This window comes from Sciurus vulgaris (genome assembly GCF_902686455.1).
Source record: "Sciurus vulgaris genome assembly, chromosome: 8".
Classification (NCBI taxonomy): domain Eukaryota; kingdom Metazoa; phylum Chordata; class Mammalia; order Rodentia; family Sciuridae; genus Sciurus; species Sciurus vulgaris.
Genome location: NC_136468.1, coordinates 30,388,257 through 30,413,551, shown reverse-complemented (window position 1 = coordinate 30,413,551; position 25,295 = coordinate 30,388,257). Strand labels below are relative to the sequence as shown.

General features: G+C 36.8%; 1 protein-coding gene across 2 annotated transcripts in view; it reads right to left on the bottom strand.

Annotated features, from left to right (window-relative positions):
* Nucleotides 1–19,358, bottom strand: part of SLC13A1 (solute carrier family 13 member 1) — an 88,882-nt gene extending 69,524 nt beyond the window's left edge. For both annotated transcript variants that reach the window (XM_079149848.1, XM_079149849.1), the window contains exons 1-2: nt 19,202–19,358; nt 3,664–3,792 (exon numbers count right to left, since the gene is read on the bottom strand). In XM_079149848.1, coding sequence (XP_079005974.1) covers nt 3,664–3,792; nt 19,202–19,300 — 228 coding nt within the window. In that variant the 5' untranslated portion in view covers nt 19,301–19,358. The remainder of the gene's footprint in view (nt 1–3,663; nt 3,793–19,201) is intronic.
* Nucleotides 19,359–25,295: the final 5,937 nt, after the last annotated feature.

Below are 25,295 nucleotides of genomic sequence, written 5' to 3'. Positions count from 1 at the left end.
TACCCATGTTTATAGCAGCATAATTCACAAATGCCAAACTATGAAACCAGTGAGGTATCTGTTGATGGATGAATGGATCAAGAAAATGTGTACATATACACAAAAGAGTTTTATTCAGCCATAAGAAGAAGGAAATTTTTCCATTTGCAGGAAAATGAATGGAACTTAAGAACATCATGTTAAGTGAAGTAAACCAAACTCAGAAAGTCAAGGGTCATATGTTTTTTCTCATATGTGACAGCTACAAAGGAAAAAGAAAAAGGAAAATGGGATATCTCATGAATATTGAAGGGAGATAAGTAGAATAGAGGACAAGGACCAGGGGAAGGGTTGAGAGGAGGAAAAAGGGAAATACTAGGGAATGGCATTGGCAAAATTATTGTGTGCATGTATGAATATTAAACAACAAATCCCACCATTTTGTGTAATTATAATGCACCAGTAGTAAATAAGGGGAAAAAAAATCAAAGTCTGAACAATCATGTCATTGTTCTGCTCAAACTCCCCTGCAAGTTTCCCTTCATTAAGAGTTAAAACCTAAAAATGGCCTCCTTTGTTCCCAGTGGTCCAGTCCCTCCTCATGTTACCTCCTTGATACCTTCTCTCATTCTCCTCTTTAGGAATTCTGCTCAGTCATACTGCAGACTGGGATCTGCCTGAAGGCCTTTGCCCTGGGTGTTCCCCCTTCTGCAGTGATCATTCGCCAGGTACTCAAATGGCTAACCTGCTCATCTCTAGTAAATCTTTGTCCTGTATCACCAACTCAATGAGATTCACCCTAGCCAACATAAAACTGCTACCCTCTCTGTTCTCCAGTAACATTTTGCATTTTTGCTTAGCACTAATTACCTTTCTAATTCAATAATTAGTTCATTTATGTATCAGATAGTTTGTTTTCTGTTTCTGTTCCCCTAGAAAGATAGGGAACTTTTGTCTGTTTCTATTTGTTGATATTTTTCCAAGAGCCTAGAAGTTTCCATAAATATTTATTCAATTACTAAATAAATATGTAATATAACATTCATATATATACATTTATATCATTTATATATATGCAAATGTGTACATATTTTTACATTTATATATATACAATTTATCTATAAACATGTTTTCAATAGTAATAATATTGATACCTGTTATGGAATATCAAATTGGGCACACCACAAATACTTTGAATTTCAGGTTTAATTCAATAAATATGAGAAGAGTTCAGTATTGATCTATATTATTCAACTATAGTAATGTGCTCAATGAGATATAAGTATTTAGCATTGGCTTACTTCTTTAATATGTAAAGTAGGTTAGAACTATGGTGGCCAAAGAGAGAGGTGTTTAGGGCTGTCAACTTAGATGAGGACATTAATGACACATTGTCCTACTCAATGACAGGTTTGATATTCAAATATGCTGAAATAGGGTGCAATGATAGTTCAATACTCTCAAAACGGAACATTAAAACTAAGGCTGCTTGTAACATTGTATCATTGTTTGTATCATTGTTTCTCATCAATTTACAAATGTTCAGAATGATACAATCATTGCATCATTGTTTCACATCTGTTACTAAAATGGTGGAGTTGTGTGGCTTTATTATGTCCCACTTTCAGGTGATAAAAGAGTTATTAAATGACATATTAAGGATTGCACAAGGACACATATAGAGTTTTAAGCTCATACTTTCAAACCAAACCTCTAGCTTTACCCAGAATACCCTGAAGCTTGGTCAGCTATTAATGAGTTAAAGGTCATTTAGCCTGTGTAGAAAAAGGATCACAAGACTGAAGAACTGCCTTCTCCATTAAAATTCCCAAGTTTTTTGACCACTTGTAAATTTCAGTTAAGCTTTCTAGGTAAAGAAAATCATATAAGGTTTAAAATAAACTTCAGAGCAGAGAGGATAATTTACATTTGCAGCCCTCTGAATGTTTCTGGAGTGATCTGTTCATTTTTTGTTTTTCGGTATCCAAATGATAGTAATATTTGTTAACATACATTGAACACCTATTATGTAACAAACTTCACATTTATTAACTAATTTAAGTCTCAAGTATTGTCGACAAATTAGAGTTAGTTTTGGTAAGAGAAAAAGATGGCAGTAATTTAGTTGGGGGCATTGGGTTTGAAGATGGAAGTTGTCTAGATATGTATGGAGAAAATCATATTAATTTTAAAAATCTAAGTAACACTATCATGCAAACAAAAGATTTTAGGTGGTAGATAAAATTTAACAAAGGGGACTAAATTTCAGACTTAGTCTCAATAAAGCTAAATTCCTTGGAAGTTAAAATTATTTTAAAATGATGCAATTATTAAAAGTGATATGGATTATTTGGGGCCCATGACTCAGGAAACTTCTAAAAACTGAAGGATCTATAAGAGATATTGTGGAAGAGATCCCTGCCACAGGTGAGAGTGGATCCAGAATTCTCTCCCAGGTCTAAGATTCTGTGACTGTTAAGTAAGTCTGAGCCTGGCGTCTTTGGGGATAAAGAACTCTTGGGCAAATTTCCTCAACTTCAGTGATATAATGGCTATTGGTACCAGCATATTTGGGGCCCCACATATCACAAAGAGGCAGTATGCTGGAACATTTAAGACATTTGATGTTTTTATCTGATTCTCTGGGAGCAGAATGTCAATGTGGGGGTAAGAGAAACTGAAGTACAGTCCTAGTCATGATGTCCTCCTAATCAATGCTAATTAGAAATAAAAGAGTCATGATTAGGAGGGAGGGAGAAACACAGTAAGAAAAGAGGAAGCAGGAAGGATCAGAAGTGCAAAATGATTTGGAGCCCAAAATGGAGAAGAATGACAAGACAATCAAGAAGAAAACAGCTCCTCTCATGGGTGAAACTGTATTCAGGGTTAGTTAAAGAGAAAAAAAAAAAAAAATTCTTCACCCACATTAAAGACAGGTGAGCCTTAAGAGAGCAGTGATGGATCCAGGTAGAAGACAGAAGTCCAAAGGTGATAAATTGCACTGACTGGCGACTTGAACTTGACCTCTTTCCTGAGAACATTTCAGCTGTGGTGTAGGCAGTTGTTTGCTGGGTGACTGAAGACTGCAGGGAAATAGATATTCTGGTTTCAGTGCATTTCATGCTTTTCATGGAAAACTGAATCCATTTTCTTCACATGGGTACCCTTAGATTGTATAAAGGTAAGAAACAGCTCTCAGCATGAGTAAACTCCTCTCAGCAAGAACAAAATAGAAATACACATGAAAGTTGATTTGCCTTTATCTTTTGAAATGGCAGGTTTCTGGGAAACAAAATGAGGAAGCTTTTTCTTCATTAAAAATAAAAATTATTCTCCAACCCTGTGAGACCAAATTCTGGTGAATAGAACAACTTCTGTGGGATGCAAATGAGTTGCCCCTTTTGTTGGGAGGGAGGCAGCAACCATAGATGTCCTCAAGAGAAGATGAGACATACAGTTCTCCTGCAGGTATACGTGATTCCAAAAGTTGCAACTTGTGTTTGTTCCATGAGGATGGACACACAGGCAGAATTCCAGAGGGAAGGAACAGCAGGAAGTTTGAAGGGACTTACAGGAAAACCCTATTAATAGAATTATTCCTCCCTTTAAAAGCATCTTTTCTAAAAGGCAATTGTAACACAAGATAAGGAATCTAATCATGACAACATTCACAGGAGAACTTACCTCTGCAGAGCGCATGATCCCAAACATGGGGAACATTAAACCGGGCAGCAAAGCTGTGACAGACAGAGGTAGAGTTTCTGTGATCCAAAATATGGCTACAACGAAGAGTACATAGGCACATTCTGCTTCCTGGAAAGAACAGAGACAAAACTCAAGGTGGAATAAGGAGCCTGGGGAAATCATCGGTACAAACCAAAACCACATTTGCTGAGTGGAGTCGAATCACAGAAAAAGTAAGACGCTCCAAAGACCTCAGCATCTTAGAGTAACCAGAAAATAATTTTTAGGGGTTCCCAGAGACAACGTTTAATGTACAAGAAAAACCAAAGACAGAAAAAATAATCCTCGTTTCTTTCACTTTTCCTTCAAAACAGAACACTATATAGTTAATTTTCTGTGTTCATGTTAGTGCATGTAGATGTATGTACTCACCTTCATTTGGCCTCTAAAACACACTCAATACTGCTGGAGCAGAGCAACAGCCAGGTGAAAGTCTTTCCCTTGGGGCAGGACACTTGCCTTTTAATTGTGTGCCTGGGTACCTGCTTGGGTGGAACTGTTGTACACCTGCCTCTCTCCCTTTCTAACTAAAAGAGAGAAAATATCCTAGGGAAAATTTTTCCTATACTTTATCTCAAAGGAAAGACAATGATAATGAATGGTGATATGGATGAACCTGAAACCATCTTCTAAGTGACATGAACTTGGAGGTAAAGAACTTTCTCCTCTGCTTTTTGAGACAAACACCCAAGTTATTAGGGAGACTCCACAGGAATGTGACTTAATAGAATCTGTTGCTTTGCTTGGTATGTAACTGTAAGTTTCTGTTTCAGGATATTGATAAGAAGTGGTTAAAATTCATTATCATATTTGACATATAATTTTGATAAACAAGCACTTGGAATGTACTCAGGGATCCATAAAAATTGGCATCTATTATGTGGCTTTGTTTTGCTCTTAACTGCTTGCTCTCTGAAATTCTGAGTTGCATTTGAAAAATTTGCAAAAATGGTTACTTGGATTTAATGAAGTCTTTTATTTAAAGCTTATACAATTTCTAGCTCTGATGCCCTCTGATTCACTTACTTCTGACTGAGTCCTCTGGGTTTCGTGTTTATTCCCCCAGCATTCCTACACTTCCAGTGGGTTTCTAAGAGATTCTTAATAAGCCAGGATTGTGTCATATCTTTATTGTGTTATCTTTTTAAAGGAAAAAGAATAAAGATGTTTTGATGTTGACAGTTTCTTACAGAGTCTACGTCTATCGTCTAGACAAATAATAAAACAGCAAAGCAACGCTGAGCTTTGACTGGGTCTTCCTAAGCTGCTCTCAAAAGAATTTGTGAATACTAGTTTAATTTTAAATGCCTATGTAGAAGAAAGGCTGTGCATTTTCTTGTAATAAGAACTCGTGGATAACCCAAAAGTGTTCTTATACCTTTGTCTTCCATAATACTTGCAAGAACCTGGGTTTCAAAGATAAAATGAACTCTTTTACTGTCTTGCTCCCCTGTTACAATGAAACAGTCTCCTAGTCCTACTTATTCACTTGTTATTATATTTATTAAATATGCACCTCCACCTCCATCCAACTCCTGCACTCTGAGCAAGGCTGTTCTGAAATGGGATCATTTTGCAGGGATCAATTTTGACTATGTCATTCTCTTGTATACAGCCAGAATAAGGGCTAACCATCCTGCTAAGCTATATGGGTTTGCCATAACATCAGAGAAAGAAACAGAACATATAAGACTAGCTAATTCAGATCCCACATATAACCCTACCACAAGGGTTGAAACTTTATGTCAACCTGGGTTTCCTTCAGCTAGGCCATCCCCAAATGCTCAGACAGGACAGCTTAATGACAGAATAAAAAGCAAAATTAAAAGCATTAAATTATTAGCTCTCCTGGACTACTTTATATTTTACCAAGCACAGCGCTGACATTAAAAAAAAAAAAAAAAAAAAAAAAACAGTGATTTTCAGTTGTTTTTTGAAAACAATTCAAAATCCTCATCTTGCATTCAGTCACCTCTACTCTAACTGTAACAAGACTTATCTCGATACTTTCCAACACCAACTCTCTATTTCTAAAGAGACTTCTTTACATGCCTTTTTAATACTTGGGTTCTGATCCCTGCTCTTTGTCAAGCAAACTTTTACTGGACTCTAATTCAAATGTTCAGCTATACGGTAAGCCTCCAGATTCCCTTCTCTGCTACTTTCTGCCTGTTTTTGTCCATATTCTAAACCCTTTGACCTTGTTTTGCTATTTGGATGAAGTATTGCAAATAGAGCAAGAACATTCAATTTGTTTGACTTAGAATGTTGTATTTGTATACATGTGTATGTATTTTACAAACCAGTAGATTTTATATTAAGAATAAAGTGAATTTCTGGCTTCTTTTAAAAAATGGAGAGATTCAGTTAGCACTGTGATCATGTTCTTCCATGGTGACAATTCTCCAGACCCAAGGAGAACTCGCCCCTGAGAGACTGACCATGTGCTCCAGTTCTACGGAGCACACCATGCCACTTCACACATTCTCTTCCCTGCTCGGCTTTTGTCAGCACTGCAGTGAAATCTCTGCTCTACGTTCCAAAACTTGCCTCACCATCCCAGAATCAACACTTACTGCTCGCTGGATTTCTTGTGTACCCCTTATGTGGTTCATGGGCCAGCATCATCAGCATGATCCAGGAGCTTGAGAAATACAGGGTTTGATCAGTCCCTTCCCTTCACATATTGAAGCAAGATCAGCATTTCAAACTCCCCATGCAACTCTTATCTATGTTAAAGTTTCAGAAGCACTGGGCTACATGCTTATTCAAATCTGCCCTCTCATCTTTAACTCTGAGTCCAGAATCTTGCTTCTTCCCAAGTTGAATACCTGGATTTATATAACCCATTTGAAAATTTGTCCATCTGTCAACATGCAGCTCAGATTTATGCCTTGTGGGTAGAGCTTTCCCCAGGCACAGGTACACTTATATCTTTGCATATAAGTTCTAGGAAATTATAATGGCCTCTGGTTAAAGCATCATATTTGCATCATCCTGGAATTGTGGGAATTACTCCATTTTTCCATATCTGAAGGAAACTGAAGGTCTAAAGAAAGAGGAAAGCAGAGTTACCTGGGAGTATTTGATTTTTAATTTTTTTTAATTAACACAAAAATTCTATGCATTTACCATGATGTTTTGAAGTATATTTATGTGTATATGTGTGTACATATGTACGTGTATATGTGTTTGTGTGTCTGTGTGTGTAGTGGAATGGCTAACTATAGTTAAATAACATATGTATTACCTCAAATTATTATAATTTCTGTGGTAAGATTCCTTTGCTTATACTGTCATAACATTTTTCAAAAATACAGCTTATTATAAACTGTAGTCAATATATTGCACAATAGATCTCTTGACCTTATTCCTCCCATCTTTTGAGCAATGTCATCCAACCCTCTACCCTAAACTACCACAGTCTCTGGTAACCACCATTATATTCTCTACTTCTATGAGAGATCAACCTTTTTAGATTCCACATGTAAGTGAGATCATGCAGTATTGGTCTGTTTTCATTGTTAAATCAAATACATTTAACATAATTTCCTCTAGATCCAACCAGATTGTCAAAAATAAGAGGATTTCATCCCCTTTGTGACTGAATTGTATTTTGTTGCATATATGCACCATATTTCCTTTATCTATTTATTCATTGAAGATTAGGTTAATTCCTAATCTTGCATATTGTACTGTAATAAATATGGGGGAGTGCAGATAGCTTTTCTACAAACTAGTTCCATTTCCTTTGGATATATACCCAGTGCTGAACTTTCTGTCTCATTTTGTAGTTCTGTGTTTAATTTGTTGCATAACCTTCATACAATTTTCTATAATGTCTGCACTAATGCATATTTCCACCAATAGTGTACAAGAGTTCCCTTTTCTCTACATCCTCACCAGAGCTTATTATCTTTGTCTTTTTTGATAATAGACTAAAAGGAGTGAAATGATGTCTCACTATGGTTTTAACTTACATTTCCAAATGATTAGTGGTACTGAAACTTTTCAGTATACCTTTTGGTCATATGTATGTCTTCTTTTGAAAACTGTCTATTCTGGCTCTTTGCCCTGAGTTCTTCATTTTCATTCTATTGGGTAGTTTGAACTCTTTAAATATTTTGAATATCAATTCTTTACAAATAATAATAAGCCCTAATTAATAATGAACACAGGATAATAAACCTTGGCTATTGGTTTAATTTTTTCTTACTAATGAGTTGTTTGAAATCATATATATTTTGAATGTTAATCCTTTATGAGACACATAATTTACAAGTATTTTCTCCCATTCATTAGGTTGTCTCTTTACTACGTGGATTGTTTCTTTTGCTGTGAAGAGTCTTTTAAATTTGATACAATCCCATTTGCCTACTTTCACTTTTGTTTCCTGTGCTTTTTGTCCAAGAAAATCTTTGCCCATTCCAATGTCTTGAAGCATTTCTCCTATATTTTCTTCTAGTAGTTCAATAGTTTCAGGTCTTAACTTTTAAGTCTTTAATCCACTTTGAGTTGATTTTTGTGCATCATGTGAGATAAAGTTCTAATTTTTTCTTCTGCCTATGGATATCCAGTTTTCCCAACACTATTTATTGGAGGGACTATCTTTTCTCCATGTGGGGTCTTGGCACCTTTGTTGAAAATCAATTTGTTGTAAATGCAGGGATTTATTTCTGGGATCTGTTTTTCATTCCATTGCTCTGTGTTCTCTTTTTTTAGCCAGTATCGTGCTGTTTGATTTACTAAAGATTTATAGTGTATTTTGAAGTCAGATAGTATGATGTCTCCAGCTTTGTTCCTTTTGCTGAAGATTACATTGGCTATTCAGGGTCTTTTATGTGTACATATAAATTTAAGAATTATTTGAGTGCTCTTTAATGAATAGGATGATCATCTGCCCCAGTTTTCTCAGGACAGTGATAGTTTATACCTGTTCATTCTAAAAAGTTTCCCTCTGATAATTATACACACATTCCATTGATGGATCTATCCCAGGAGTTCCTCCTTCCTCCAGTTCCTTTCTTTATACTGTGATTTTTCTGGGGTTGGGGGCAGGAAAGCATCTTTTCTCTTCAATGTTCCCTAGGCATTCAGTAACGGAAGATTAATCCAGGAATAATCCCAAATGTTTTCTTCACATACTATCAAAATAAAATATATGGGCATTCATATGCTTTGAAATCAAAGATCTCTGAATGTTTTTCCAAGAATAAGAAAAGTACAAAAAAACAGAAGAAAGCACACATTTATCCTTTTCTGTTACGAGGGCAAACAGATTCTTCTGATGAAGAAGAAAACTCAGAAGTTGTCTAACTATGTTACAACTCAGAAAGGGTCCTGGCCATTTCATTCACAGAATCATGTTTGAGGTAGAAAATACACTGACTTCGTTTTATCACTAGAAATTCATACAATTATCCACTATCTCAAGTACATCATCTTTTTTCCTCTTGATCTCTTCTAGTGTTTGAAGGTTTTTTGTTTGTTTTTACTCCTTTCTCTTTCTACCTTTTTAAGAGGCCCCTTACTCCCAAATCAGAACCACCACATGCTGTCACTGCCAATGCACATAACCAGCACCACCACTACCACAAAAGAGCAAGGAGAAATTACTGAACTGTACATTTAGAAATGGTTAAAACAGTAAATTTTATGTCACATGTATTTTGCCACAATAAAATTGAAAAAAAAAAAAAAGAACAGTGAGAAAATACAGGAACAGCAATACAAGAGCTAACTGTCAAATAAAAGAGAGAATGAATCTTTTCACTCTCAACCCAAGTCTAGTGGAAGTTACTGAAACAACTGATATCATTATTATAATTAACTCTGCAACTAGAACAAGTGCACATTTAATCAAATTCTGTCCCAGAGATAGCAAGGTACTTTTTAGTATTATAAATTCTTGAACTGAGTGGCAGAAATGAGGATAGTATCTACTTTCCTCTTATAAATGAAAATGATTTGGAATTCTTAAATTCTTAAACTCTTAAAACTCATAATTCCTTTTCAAAGTATTACATATGAAACAAGCTAAAGGAAGAGTGGAAGGAAGAGATAGAGGAAGAAAAACCCAGAGGAAACGTGTTCCAATAACAGTTGTCTGCTCACAAACATCTATACCCCTTCACTGTCCAAAATTTTACATCAAGAAGTTCAGCAGACAAACCATGTTCAACCAGGCACAGGTAGCTGTGTGGAATACAGACGTGTGGATTCCATTAGCTCACAGGCAGGGTAATGCCACTTGCCCCCCGTGTCCCCTGCTCTGGGAGTGCTCTGTCCCTCCCTGAGTTTTTCACAGCCATCTCCATCCTTCCTTTTGCAAGTAGCTTCTCCCACAGTAACAGAGGGGTGATCAGTCACAGGAAGGTCCTGTTAATTCACATTTAAATATCAAGAAGCAAAGGATTTTTAGCAGTAAGTTTCGAAAGTTTTCAGAACTATGAAATATTGGAAACAGATGGAAAATAACATTACATGTATCTGTATACCTTATCGTATTTAACAAGTGTTGATATTTCCCCATATTTGCTTGAATTTTTCAAGATAAATAAAACACTACGATGAAAGACAGATGAGTGCCAGCCCCTCATGTCCTTCTTCTCTGGGCATGCCAATGCCAATCACTGCCTGGAAGGTAGCCTTTGTAGCCTTTCCATCCATGCTTGTGTTATTTTGGTACACAATATTAAAACATTAATATCTTAATAAGCAGCATGTGGTTTTAAGATTAATGATAATGTGATATACCAATTTGAGTTCTTAAGATATATGTTTATATATTTTATTTCAATATAATATTTAGATATCATTTTGTAACTTCTTTCTTTCATTCAATGTTTTATTTGACTCAAATGCATTCATACTGATAAATGTGTAACTATTGTCAATTCATTTCAAGTGGATATAGTATACCTTTTTATGACTATTTTGGTATTTATTTGTTTGTGTTTCTACTGGTAACTATTTGCTAGCCCTCCCCGATTTTTCAATACTATAAGACTCTGAGCATCTTACTGCTTAGCTCCACATAGATTAGGAAAGAGATATTCTGTGCTGGAGTAGAAAGCAAGTAGCAAAATTTTGGGGTGGAAGTGTCCATTTGAACTTTCCTAGTTATTGCCTATTTTCTTTCCAAGACAGTTGTACTAATTTATGTAAGCACTAATGATATGAAAAGTCATCCATCCTCCCTTGCTGCTACTCTTTAAAAATCATTTATTGCAGTTTTATCACTTTTTAAATTTCTGTAGCTCTTCAATAAGGTTTGTGATCTCTATGACAAGTTGCTTATCTTACATTTCTATCAAACTTGCCATGATAGTCTTAAGCTTTTATTCTTTTCTTTTTTCTTTTTAAATTAGGATCAAATTTTTATGCTGGGAATACTTTCTTGACCTTCTGTCCTTGACCTAATCCTTACAGTTATGCCTCAGTGTATTAGTCTGTTTTATATTGCTATAACAAGATACTGAAGGTGGGCAATATGCAAAGAAAAGAGTTGTATGTTGCCCACAGTTTTGGAGACTGAAAATCCAAGATAAACTGGGCCCTTTAGTTTGACTTCTGGTGTGGGCTCTACTTGGTCTGGCTCTTTTTCTTTTGCTGCTTCAAGAAAACCACTATAGTTTGACATTGAATTGGTTCTGACCCCAGAATGGTTTGGAGGAAATTTATACCACAGAGTCTCACTCTCTCATCTGTGTTCTGCCGACCATTCTGTTTAATCATGTACCTTGATCCCAATAGAAAAACAATGTCACCATACTAAGCATAAGATTCCGTAGCAGGAAACTCTTTCTCTTTGCTTTGTTCCTTCTTATTTGTCTTTCCCCTCCTCACCTGGCACCAGACACCTTGACCCTCACTCTAGTGGGTAGATGGCTTTCCATTTTTCCCAGACCCCTCATCTCTCTTTCCAATAAACAGAATTGCAGCTAAAATGTTTACTTGCAGTGGTAAATTCCCATAGTTGTCATGGTCCCACTACCTGGGACCCCATTTAGCTATGTCATAGTTATATTTTGTCTTAACTACCTCAACTAAGTATAGCCAGGGGGTTTGCTGGAGACTAGGAAAGGCAAATAAAGTCCTGATTAGGTAATAACTTTCTTTTTCTCCTCACAAAGTTCTGACTATCAAATTAACTTGGGAAATGAGGCTGATTGTATTTAAATATCACCTTGATTTTCTTTTAAATTATAGCCTCTGATGGAATTGAAATATAAATTCTGCTTTAAAAAATAGTTTTTTTTTCTTCCTTTCCCCCTTTTCTTAATGATGCACTTATTAGTATCAGGGAGCAATTTGGCTGATGAATTAGTACTTATGTGGGTACAATCCTCTCTCAGCACAGCTTGAGAAAAGCAGGACCAATCACAGGTCTCAATCACTGCAATTGATTTTCTAAAGGGAACACAAAGCAATTAAGAAATGAGGAAAACCATGCATTCTAAGTCTCTGTGTTACAAGAAAAACACTATTATTATCTAACAGGGCCTGAGAAAGGCTTTGCATGGTTCATGATATACCTACCCCTACTGTGGTAGTGATTTCTCAAGATTCAATCTATATTAATTGAAAAGCTTAAAATGTTGAAATGTCCTCATCTTGAGAGATGGAGAATGTAAAGGAGTTGAAGAAAAATAGCTAGCATTTTTTGTTCATTTTTATACAAATGGGGTAGCAGCTAAAGAATTGGTGGCCCCAGTATGCCAATCACCTGTTTTGCATGCAACCTCTGCACATACCCAACACTAGCTGTGGTTTTTATACCCACACACAGTGGAACTAGAAATAACCATAGAGATCATCTAGTTCTCCAAATTGACCATGTGTTCAGTGTGATCAAAATGCAGTCCATGAATTAACTTTCAAGTCACCTGGGGGCTTTCCTAAATATGCAGCTTCCTGTGCTTCCAATTCAGAGGTTGAAATTTGACACAAGTACCTCAGGTAAGTCTGGGGCAGCTGATATACAGATATTTGTGACTCTTAAATGACAGTCTTGTTCATTTGAATGAGGAAATTGTCACCAAGGGTATATGTCAGAATCACTCAGAAAACTTGAGAATATGCTAGTATTCTGAATACTCATAATAAGGTAAGTCAGGGCAGGCTATGCTGTGCTGTGGTGATCCCTAATCTCTTGCCCATCATGGGTCAAGTTTACTCTATTTCAGGCTGAGAGAGGCTTCATCTCAATATATGCTTTTGTGATTGCAAATGCAGGAATAAGGTAGTAGGGCAAACTGAGCGCTACTTTTAAAAATCTGAATGAACAGATCAGATCCCTATAGAAGGGCAATGTCATTGATGGGCTTGGGAGTCAGACAGATTTATGTTCAGATGAAATCAGGCACTTTTGGAATGATATGGCCATAGACCAGACTTATGTTCAAATGCCCGTGTGCTTTATAGACTGTGGACTTCAGGTAAATCTCTCAACATAATTGCTTAACTGTAAAATAGATATAATATTGACTATTTCTAATAGTTGTTATGAGGATAATGGTGGACATTCACATATATTGTTGTTATCAAACAAGGTGTAAAATCCCATAATGGGAGAAAAAGTGAGCTATGTGAAAGAAACACCTCCCCATTACACTTACATTCTTGTTCTTCCTCTGGGTCACTCTTCACTCTGTTAGAAGTTCTTTCCTTTCATTGCCTTCTTTCTCCAGCATCCTATCCTTCCCAGGAGTTCTAGGTTAAGTCAATCATTCTGCCATCTGGAATCATCCATCCATCCAATCATTCAGCATAGTTATTGACTATGTCCTGTGGGACAGGCACTGTTTGGTGCTTGGAAAGTCAGAAATTGAACAATGTGCTTCATGCCCTTGAGGTATTTGTCATCTGGAGGGAGGGGAGGCAACAGCAAAATGGAATGCATACCATAACGGAGGGCAGTGTATCTGCCATGCAATGAGAACTGCGGCAATGATTTTCAGTTTGCATCACAGTCTGAAACTTCCCAAGAAGGACCAGGCAAAAGAGAGGGCATCCTTTCAAGAGGACACAGCATGAACAAAGGAAAAGGGGTAGAAATAGTCATGGCATGCTAGGAACTGCAAATGCTAACATGGAAACCTGAGCGTGTGGGCTTTGGGGAGATTGTTAGAATGAATGACAATATCTCAAATATCCGTCAATGTATGCATGCTTTCTGTAGATATTTTTCCCTCTGAAGGTGAAAGAGAGTTCTCAAAGAAGTTTAACCAGAAGTACAATAGGACCAATTTGGCACTTTGAAAGCACTACTCTGGCAGGAGAATTTGAAGGAGAGAGTATGCAATGTGATGCAAGAAAAAAAGAGACACAGAAAGCTTCCAGGAGGGCAGGGCCAGCAGAGAGGGAGAGTGGGGCAGACAGGGCAGAGAGGGGAGAGATGGGAGGATTCAGATGCAGGAGACAAAGCATGGTCTGAGTGATGGGACTGATGGATGTTGGGGGTGACACAAAGGTTTCAGGTCTGAGAACAGGTGAAGGGAAGCAGCCTTCTCTAGAATACAGAAAACAGGAGGAACTACAGGTCAAGGGTCAGTGGGATTGTGAGTGGTTAGGGGAATGGAGAGGCTGAAGAGAGATGAGTCTGTTCACCTTTTAATTACACAATCATAGCACAAATGATTTCTATCAATCATTTGGCATGTGTTTATATATAACTTATTTGGTGATTAATGTTTGTGATTGTATATGTTGACTTTCCAGCAATTCTGCAAGCTACTCAAAGGAAGAAATATTAATTTAAATTTTTGCTTACATCACACAGTTCACTGACCCAAAAGTTGGGGATCAAATTTATATAAACTATTCATGAAATAAAAATATATCAAACTTGGATATTCTGGTTTTGTTCATCTGCCACATAATTATTAGCATGATCTATGAGTTTTTTCTGTTTTTCCCCCACATAATTTTCATGTTCTTTAGTGTCTAAAATGTTCATTTCCTTTAAGTTTATAGCATTTTTCCTTTGTCTTAAATCCATATATTCTTAAATGAACATTTAAAACAATATCAGTTATTTCTAGTAATATATTAAATTGTTCAATTTGGCCCTTTAGAAACTCTTTATGATTTCCTGCAATTTTCCTCCTTCCTTCTCTTTCACTTATGGTCTTTTTTAGTTCTCTCCCACTTACTTTCATTTTCTTTGACACAGCTTCCAGCTTCCTTCCCCTGCTAACAGATCCTTTATCCCTTTAAAGTTTATATTTCCTAATGATCCTTGTATTTCTCTCATCTATCAATTTTTTTTATTTAGCACTATAAGTCTCATTATGTGTTGTTTCTTTTAATTAATTATAATGTCTATGCTAACTCTGAAGGTCACAGTGGCTCGAGTGACCACGTCAGGGAAGAGATTCAGGCAGCATGGCTCACGGGCAGAGACAGAGCTGGCCCTCTCAGCCACATCCTCACCCAGGACTGAGACCCTTTCATGCCACTCTCTCACTCTCACATTCTTCTCTCTTGAGTCTTTCTAGGTTATAAATATTGTCTACAGAAAGACAAAAGAAGTACCTAAGAAAAGAACTGAAATCTGGACTGAGTTTTACAACCCAACTAGAGAACATGGCTCTGTATCTGTGTAGCTGTTTTCTTGTCTAGTCCTTGTAGCAAGGAGTCCCAATTAGTGGATACACTGGATGAGTGAGGCATACCTAGAAGAAATGCACTCTACAATTACAATATACTGTTCAATTTTCTCCTCATACTTCTCATCACACAAACCTGACCTTCTTTTATCTTCTTGTTTCAGGATTAGAAATATAGAGAAAAACAAAGTAAGTAAGGAAGTAGTACTACAATTTACAAAATGATAGAAATTGTCATAAAAGAGTGCGGTTACATAGAGGACATCACTGGAACTATGCAACATAACAGAGACTTGCTTTCACAAGTTATTGTGAAATACTTCAGGACTTTCCCCTCTGAAATGAAAAAGTTCAGTGTGAACATTTCATTTTAACAAACAAACAGGAGTTACATTATAAACTTGTTTACTCATCATTAACTACTAATAGGGGAAAAACTGGGGTACTTTTACATTTAGGTGACAATTTTAAAAGATCTGCAATGCATCAGTATAAACAAATAAGAAAAGAGAAGTTCCTCAGGAGGGTTACAGCTGCACCAGTGTAGTAGGAGAGCCTTTGTTACCACCATGAAAGCTGAAAAGACAGATATTCAGTTGTAATTAAGATTGCTGGCTCTAGAGTCAGACAGATGTTGGTTGGAAACCTCTGCACAGCCAACTTACATGGTTTTGTCTCTATTTCTAATCAGCACATTTTGGATGATAATAATAGTAACATAATTCATAAGGATTAAATTTGAGCTTCTATTAGACTTAAGTCCACAAGCTTCTGGAGTAAGGACTTTTCTCCTTTGTCAGAACATAACATTCCCATGAAAACATTGAAAAGCACAGTCCCAAAGGTTCCTCCCAGCTAGAGAAATTAAGATACTAGCCCAATGGCACAACACATCATAAGCATTTAGACACAGGAATGAAGATAAGTGGTACCATATCTTGATGCACAGACATGCCCAGCTTGTATAGCTAGGACTCTGGGACAATGAGCAGTTATCACACTTCTGAGTAGTCCCTTCTTCAGTTTTCAAAGACCCCTCTCCAGTGAATAGAATCACTACAATCTTCAACCTTAAAGTGGCATCATGTCAATTGAGGAAGTGGCTAAGATAGATCTCCTGTTGTTTGACTTGTCTGGAAGTCTATGATAAAAAGAACTACCTGAGTTGTTGATAAATGATTAATAAACCAATGAGAGTAAACCTTCAAAACCAAAAACTATAGAAAAGTCTAAAACAAAACCACTGTTAACCCATGACTCTGACAAAACCCAAGTTCAAAACCATTTTCTGTAGCATCTGGATGGCCTTTGCTGAGGCCTTCCAATGTGAAATAAAAACGATGGCACATAGGTAATCATTTGTTGGTTTATAGTGAAGGGTAAATAAGATATTTTTGGCAACCTGCTTGTCAAAATGCCTGAACAGAAGTATGCTCTGCAAAGCCAGTCCTTCCTCCTTCCCTTTCAACATTACCTTGAAAACCTTCCCAGAGTCTCTCTTTATTGATGACACATTTTTTGACGGAGGTGGCATTAAGGTAGGAGATAAGTCCCATCTATAAAAGGCTGGTCAGTAGGAAAATGAAAATATCAGTCAATAATTCCTCGTTTGTTGGTTCATTGGTATCATGTAGATTTATCATGCGTTTAAAAGACAAACTTGACTTTTGTTTTGCTCAAATCCTTTAGTTAATATGTTACTGTGTCTTTACATAGAGTTCTCCAATTAGCAACCTAAAAGTTAACGGTAAATTGATTTGCATCCAAGTCAAAGTAAACCTCTATTTAAATTTTATAGCTTTAAAAGGTCCAAATACTCTGAAGAGAAGTCCTGATTTCATTGTAAGAAAGGATTAAAATAATATTCTTTAAGTTTAATTAGCAGCTGATGGAATGATTAAATATGTATTTAGAGGGATCAAAAAATAAAATCGTATTATCGAACTGGGGAAAATTCCTCTCATTAACATCACCTGAGTTGTAACAAATGAGTTGATTAGAAGGAATGAAAAGGGTTGTGCATTCATAGATGCAACTCAACACCAGGCTCCTGGTTTTGCAGAGACTTAATGTATTTTTGTCATAGCATCTTGCATTTCTTAGCAATGTTGTACTTTCTAGCTAACACATGCACTCGAACCATTGATTTTTGTTTATTTACTTGTTTATTTTTCAAGGAATTTATGTTCATTTTCTTTGAAAATTATGGGTGATAGTATGTCATGTGTGCATATGTCAAAGGAGTAGCACAATTGATGTGTCATCATGACCTAAATTTGCCTTGATTATTTAATTTCCTGTGTTCTCTGCCAAGCAAAGGCCTATCCTTAGACTAATGTAGAAATAGTGAACCATGGCAGGGGGCCAGGTGTGAACCAAGATGTAATCATGATAGGATTCAGCCAGGTCTGGGAAACCCATGGGACCCGGGTGGGGTGGAGTAGAAAGGGAAGTCATCATGCATGTTAAATGGAGTATCAAGTTCTCAGTAGAGTGAGGTGGAAATTCAGACTACAGGACTGGGTCAGTGCCTCTGTCATGCCATCTGCTGTGACTGCCAGTATGCTGCCTTTCTCAGGAAAAGAGATCTGCCCTCGGAAACTATAGCTGGTAGGTTGTCTCCTGCCAGGCAACCTACTCATCAACCTGCTCATTAACTGTGAAGCAGGTCCTAGTCCCTTTGCCAGCATTGCAGGTGGAGTAGACCTGGCAGAGTCCAAAAGTTCTTTCTATAACCTCACGTGGATTTCCATTAGAGATTCCCAGATAGGTGGGCAAGACTTCTGACGGAAGTGGGAGAGCCCATGGTATTATAATTCTTGTGATTACATTTTGTTAACCTTGAATAATGCTTGTTAGAGAAGAACATCAGCAAGGTTCTCTTCCACTAAGAGAAGGGATCTGTGCATCGTGCATGGTGGGAATTGGCCCAGCTGTGGAGTCAGCCACTGATAGACCCAAGATGCTACAATTACTGAGGGCCAGAAGGTGCTCCAACTAAGTGCTTGACGGACATTTATCATCATAACCTCACAGCAAGCCTGCCATGATTCCATCTTACATATGATAAAACAAAATAGAAGAACAGAGAAACCATGTAACTTATTCCCATCACACAGCATGTGAGTGCTAAATCTGGGACCTGAAGCAGAGATGATGGCTCCAAAGCCTGTTTTCTTACCTCCTGGTGACACTTGTAGCTTAATGTGCTCATTAAGTTTTTGTTGATTAAAATCATTTCACCAGAGATTAAAATGCAGTGAGTCTATTATTCTGGACTTAATACACTGATTATTTTCTAAAACAAACAGAAAAATTCTTCCAAGAGCACCAATAATAAAATAAAATTGGAAGTTATCATAACATGGTACAATGATTTGTTAAACTTCCTGATTAACCAAGGAAAATTATTTCATGCTTTTACTATCTCCTTATGCCACAAGAAAATGAAATTTCCAGGAAGTTCTATGACCTGCACCAAGCCACAGAACTGGACTCAGATTCCCAATGACTCCTCTCACTCTCTACTCCAGTGTCACATTGCTGGGATGCTCCCCCGGGGTGGGTAACGTGAACCGTAAGATCTCAAGGGTTGGGTTTCATCTGTTCTTCCTCTCGTTTAGTAACAGGCAGAGAACAAGTCCAATTGACTGGGATGTTCAATTACTCTAGTTGATCATATGGAGAATCAATTAACATTAACTATTCAAAAGGAGGAAAATGTCCACACACAATGAACAACCATCCTGACTTCAAGCATAACGTATCGCCACTCATTCTGCTCTGTGCCAAGCAAGTAAGCAGCAGGAATAAAGGACAATTAAAACAAATCAGGAAATCCACCAGTATTCTCCAGATTTACCTACCTTAGAGTGGATGACAAGAGGAAGCGGTAGTAACAACAGCACACTGAACACCACAAGGAGAAATCGTCGATAAACCAAAATGTAACTGAGGAGTTTCATTGTCTGGAGCAGGTGGCTTTGAGAGCGTCTTCCTCAAATTAAGATGGATGTTAAATAACCAACCCAGATTAATATTTTTCCAGCACACCATCTTCTCTCACTGCCCTAGCCAGACTAACATTAGTTAAAATTAAATCTCCTTTTTTATTGTTTTACTATCACAATTAGAATAGAGAGATAAGCTGCCCAAGAGTGTTTGCAAGAAATCAAAGACCATTTGCTCATTTCGTACACGTTAACTCTAGGCTGAGAAGCCCAGGGAAGGAAGGATGGTGAAGCTGGTTGCCTTTGCCCACACTGAGTCCGCTCTGCCCTTTTGATGTCCTGGTGTCTCTCAACAGGAATCATCACCATACCATGGTGGTGTGTGACCTCATCTCTACAAGCATCTCCCATGTCCTTTCTAAGGAAGTCTATTATCCATTTCTGAATTGAAGTGGCAACTCTAGTAATAGGGATCTCAGGGTATGTGAGTGGGAAAAAGAAAGTTTTTGGTGCTGAGGAATTTTCTGGGGGCTTTCCAGATCCTGTACTGAGGCAGCCTTCTGAAAAAATAATGTCAGAACCATATACCCCATTGTGTATCTATGTGAAGATGAAGGGGATGGCCTCGGGAGGAGGAGGAAGGGAGGGTGGGGAATGGGGGGCGAATGATCAAAGCATGGTGTATGCATATACATATATGATGCAATGAAGCCTACTCATCTATATAATTAATACAAACCAATAAACAAATCAATGACACATCTCCCCTCTAGGTTGAATGCAAAGTTCAGGGTATCTCTTAAAGCCTATTGTCATTTGATAGGAAATCAAAAGTAACCCCAAAATCTTATATACACTCTCCCCTTTAAGACCTTCATAGGCTTGAATTGATACTCAGTACTGATGTTGACTATGTAATTATCAGGGAATCTGCACAGAGAAGAGTCTCTAGGATGTCCAAGGTGTATATTGTATGTGTGTGTGTGCAAATACACACACATGCACACACAGGCATGTAAGCATGTGTGAAGATGGGAGCTGTTTCAAAGGTGATATTTTAAAACTCCTTAGAGATAAGGACTCTAGTTTGTCTTTCATTGTGATGCGAGTTAATTAGGCATTAAACTCCTACTAAGTAACTACTATGCACTCAGTCTTAGGTTGAAAGAAAACACATTCCAAGCCCTCCTCTAATTTATAGTCAGTTTTTCTTGATGCAAATAACCTTAGTCTTATGTAATCTATGACTAGTATTTAGATCTTTTTTCTTATTCCATGCTAATGTAACTCTGATTTCTTTTCCTGTCAAGAAAATAATTTCCTTCACCAGCCCTCATCATATTAATATAAATGAGACAGCATTTTCTTTCTTAAAAAATAAAAATTTCTAGACAAATTACATGCAGTGGTTCAGGAAAATCAGAGCAGTAAACAGAAAAACAAGTTTCCAAATCAGAAAGGTACATTATATCACAAATTTCTCAGATGAAAGAAAGGACATTTACTAGCAGTACATAGTGAGCAATAATAAATAACTTGTAAACAATAATAATGCTAAAAACCACATTAGAAGAACGGAGTCGCTCAAATGAGTCATGACACTTACTTTTTTCCATTAACACCCTGTTCTGTTCACTGCATGCTTTTTATTTTTTTCTGTATTCTGAAAAAAACACTCTGTTCTCAGATTTCCTTAGGCCACCTGGTGAGACCATTTGAACCTCACTTTCTTATCTTAGAAGATTTTACTTTGTGAGATGACACCAAAAAATGAAAAGGCATCTGTGTGACATTTAAGGAAAATGAAGGCCCATACGTACGTGCAGGGAACTGTGGCACTTAAGCCAGGCAGAGGCGAAAGTAAAAGCACTCGACGTTTATCGGTGCCTCTGTTCTGTGCTTCTCTTCTGGTGCCCATTTCTCACCAGAGGAAGACTCAGGACCCTCCTGTGGAGCCTGAAGGTAAACCAGCTTGGTCTTCTTGGACGCCCATGATTACAGAGTGGTTCCACTTTCTCTTTAATGTCCGGTCATTCTCTTGTGCCTCAGTGATTTTCTTCTCTTTGCTGTCAAAGAAGAAAAAGCTGACATGATAATTCACATTAAATATGAATGATCAATATGATTTGGACACCTGCAACACTCACCAGGGAATGAAGCTCCAGGAGACCCCAGGGCTTCTTGGGAACATATCTTCAGGCTTCTTTTAAGTTGCATCATGTGATTGTCCAGTTCCAAGCTAAAGCTGGGTCAGACGCAATTGTCAACCTTCACCTGTTCTTCCTACAGAAAACATAAATCTTTTAATATAGCATTGTATTATCCAAATTGAACCACGTCATTGCATGGTCATTGATTACACCATTTAAAAAAAGTTCTTTACAAATATAAAAAAAAATAATTACCAACAGGGGTATGTGGCACATGCCTGTAATGCCATCTACTCAGAAGGCAAGGGCGGGATGATTGCAAGTTCCAGGCTGGCCTCAGCAACCTAATAAGGCCCTGTTTAAAAAAAAAAAGAGAGAAAAGAAAACAAAGAAAAGATTATATATATATATATAATATAATATTATATTACATATAATGTAATATAAATATATAAACTAATAAAACTAGTTTCCACTCTTCTCATGCTGATGTCTGTAATATTATATATATAATATATGTGTGTGTATACATGTACATATATATATGGCAAGGGATGTAGCTCAGTGGCAAAGTACTTGCCTAGCTTTCACAATACCCTGAGCTCAATCACCAGTACTGACTGCAAAAAAATAAAATAAAATAAAGTATTCCAAATATTGTTGATTTATCTATCATTTTCTCTTCTGTGTCAAGAGGTTTACATTTTCTATCTCGTTTAATATTCGAAATCCAATGTAAGTTATGTCTGTCTTACTATTACTTATATTTTGCACATTTGGAAACTAAAATTCAAAGAGGTGAAGTAAAATATTTCAGGTACAAAGTGGCATAACAATTTGAATCTAATTCTTTCTGTCTCCTAAAGCAATATTTTGTACTGCTATGTGTCCATAATAATGACTATTCATTTGACACCGAACTCTAATCATCAAGTCTAGAATATGTTTGTAGACATCTGGTTTGATAAACTAGGGACTGCAGTTCTGAGGTCTGCCGTTGAGCATTATGAATGCGCATAAATTGTGTGAAACTCGGGTAAAGGCACAGAGGAAAGAAGAGTTCCTTTTTTATATTGAAGAAGTGGGATGTCCATGATTCTTGGGTTTTACAGAAATCAGCATGAGAAGAGTGGAAACTAGTGTTTTTTTTTTTTTTGCCAATTTTTAAAATTTATCTTTTAATTTTTTACAGACTGCATTTTGATTCATTGTGCACAAATGGGGTTCATCATTTCATTTCTATGGTTGTACACAATGTAGATTCACACCATTCATGTAATCACACTTGACATAGGGTAATGATGTCTGTCTCATTCCATAATTTTTTATACCCCACTCCCTCTCATTTCCTTCTGCATAATCTTGATCCCCCATTCTTCTCTCCCTGCCCACTCTCCCACCCCCATTATATATCATTCTCAACATATCAGGGAAAACATTCAGCCTTTGGTTTTTTGGGACTGGCTTATTTCACTTAGCCTGATATTCTCCAACTCCATCCATTTATTTGCAAATGCCATAATATTATTCTTCTTTATGGCTGAATAATACTCCATTATGTTTATATACCAGAGTTTGTTTATCCATTCATCTGTTGAAGCGCATCTAGTTTGGTTCCACAATCTAGCTATATAGAGCTGCTATAAATATTGATGTGGCTGTGTTACTGTAGTATGCTGATTTTAAGTCCTTTGGGTATAAACTGAGGAATGAAATAACTGGGTCAAAAGGTGGGTCCATTCCAAGTTTTCTGAGGATTCTCCATACTGCTTTCCAGAGTGACTGCACCAATTTGCAACTTCACCAGCAATGTAAAAGTGTGCCTTTTTCCCCACATCCTCATCAACACCTATTATTCTTTGGGTTCTTGATAATAACCACCATTCTAATTGGAGTAAGATGAAATCTTAGAATTGTTTTAGTTTGCATTTCTCTAATTACTAGAGATGTTGAACACTTTTCATATATTTATTAATTGCCTGTATGTCTTCTTCTGTAAAGTGTCTGTCCATTTCCTTGGCCTATTTATTGATTGGGTTCTTTTTATTTCTGGTGTAAAGTTTTGTAAGTTCTTTACAAATTTTGGAGATTAGGGCTCTATCTGAAGTGCGTGTGGTGAAGATTTTCTCCCACTCTGTAGGCTCTCTCTTCACATTTTTGATTGTATTCTTTGCTGAGAAAAAGCTTTTTAGTTTGAGTCCATCCTATTTATTGATTCTTGCTTTGTTTTCTTATGCTTTGGGAGTCTCGTTGAGGAAGTCTGATTCTAAGCCACCATGATGAAGATTTGGGCCTACTTTTTCTCTATTTGGTGCAGCATCTCTGGTCCAATTCCTAGGTTTTTGGTTCATTTTGAGTTGAGTGTTGTGCAGGGTGAGAGATAGGAATTTAGTTGTGTTTTGCTGCATATGGATTTCCAGTTTTTCCAGCACCATTTGTTGAACAGGTTATCTTTTCTCCATTGTATGTTTTTGGCTCCCTTGTCTAGTATGAGGTAACTGTATTTATGTGGTTTTGTCTCTGTGTCTTCTATTCTGTACCATTGGTCTGCCTGTCTATTTTGGTGCCAATATTATGCTGTTTTTGTTACTATTGCTCTGTAATATAGTTTAATGTCTGCTATTGTGATACCTCCTGTTTCACTTTTTCTACACAGGATTGTTTTGGCTATTCGAGGTCTCTTGTTCTTCCAGATGAAGTTCATGATTGCTTTCTCTAGTTCTATGAGGAAAGGAATGTCATTGGGATTTTAATTGGAATTGCATTGAATCTGTATAGTGCTTTTGGTAGAATGGCCATTTTGACAATGTTAATTCTGCCTATCCAAGAACATGGGAGATCTTTCCATCTTTGAAGGTTTTCTTCAATTTCTTTCTTTAATGTTCTGTAGTTTTCATTGTAGAGGTCTTTCACCTCTTTTGTTAGATTAATTTCCTGAGTATTTATTTTTTTGAGGCTACTGTGAATGGAGAGGTTTTCCTAATTTCTCTTTCAGAGGATTCATCATTTATGAATAGAAATGCATTAGATTTACACATATTTATTTCATATCCTGCTACTTTGATGAATTCATTTATTAGTTCTAGAAGTTTTCTAGTGGAGTTTTTTGGATCTTCTAAATACAAGATCATGTCATCAGGAAATAGTGACAGCTTTAGTTCTTCTTTCCTATTCGTATCCCTTTAATTTCTTTGGTCTATCTAATTGCTCTGGCAAGTGTTTCAAGGACGATGTTGAATAGAAGTGGTGAAAGAGGGCATGCCTGTCTTATTCCTGTTTTTAGAGGGAATGCTTTCAGTTTTTCTCCATTAAGAATGATGTTGGCCATGGGCTTATCATAGATAGCCTTTACAATGTTGAGGTATGTTCCTACTATTCCTATTTTTTCTAGTGTTTTAAGCATGAAGGGGTACTGTGTTTTATCAAATGCTTTCTCAGCATCTATTGAAATAATCATGTGATTCTTAACTTTAAGCCTATTGATAAAATGAATTACATTTATTGATTTCCAGATGTTGAACCAACTTTGCATCCCTGGGATAAACCCCACTTGATCATGATGCACTGTCTTTTTAATATATTTTATTAGGTATGCTATTTGTCAGAATTTTGTTAAGGATTTTTGCATCTATGTTCATCTGGGATATTGGTCTAAAGTTTTCTTTCCTTGATGCATCTTTGTCTAGTTTTGGTAGCAGAGTGATACTAGCTTCATAGAATGAGTTTCTATTTCCTGTAATACTTTGAGGAGTATTGGTATCAGTTCTTCTTTAAAGGTCTTGTAGAATTCAGCTGAGAATCCTTCTGGTCCTGGACTTTTCTTGGTTGTTAGGCTTTTGAAGTCTTCTTCTATTTCGGTG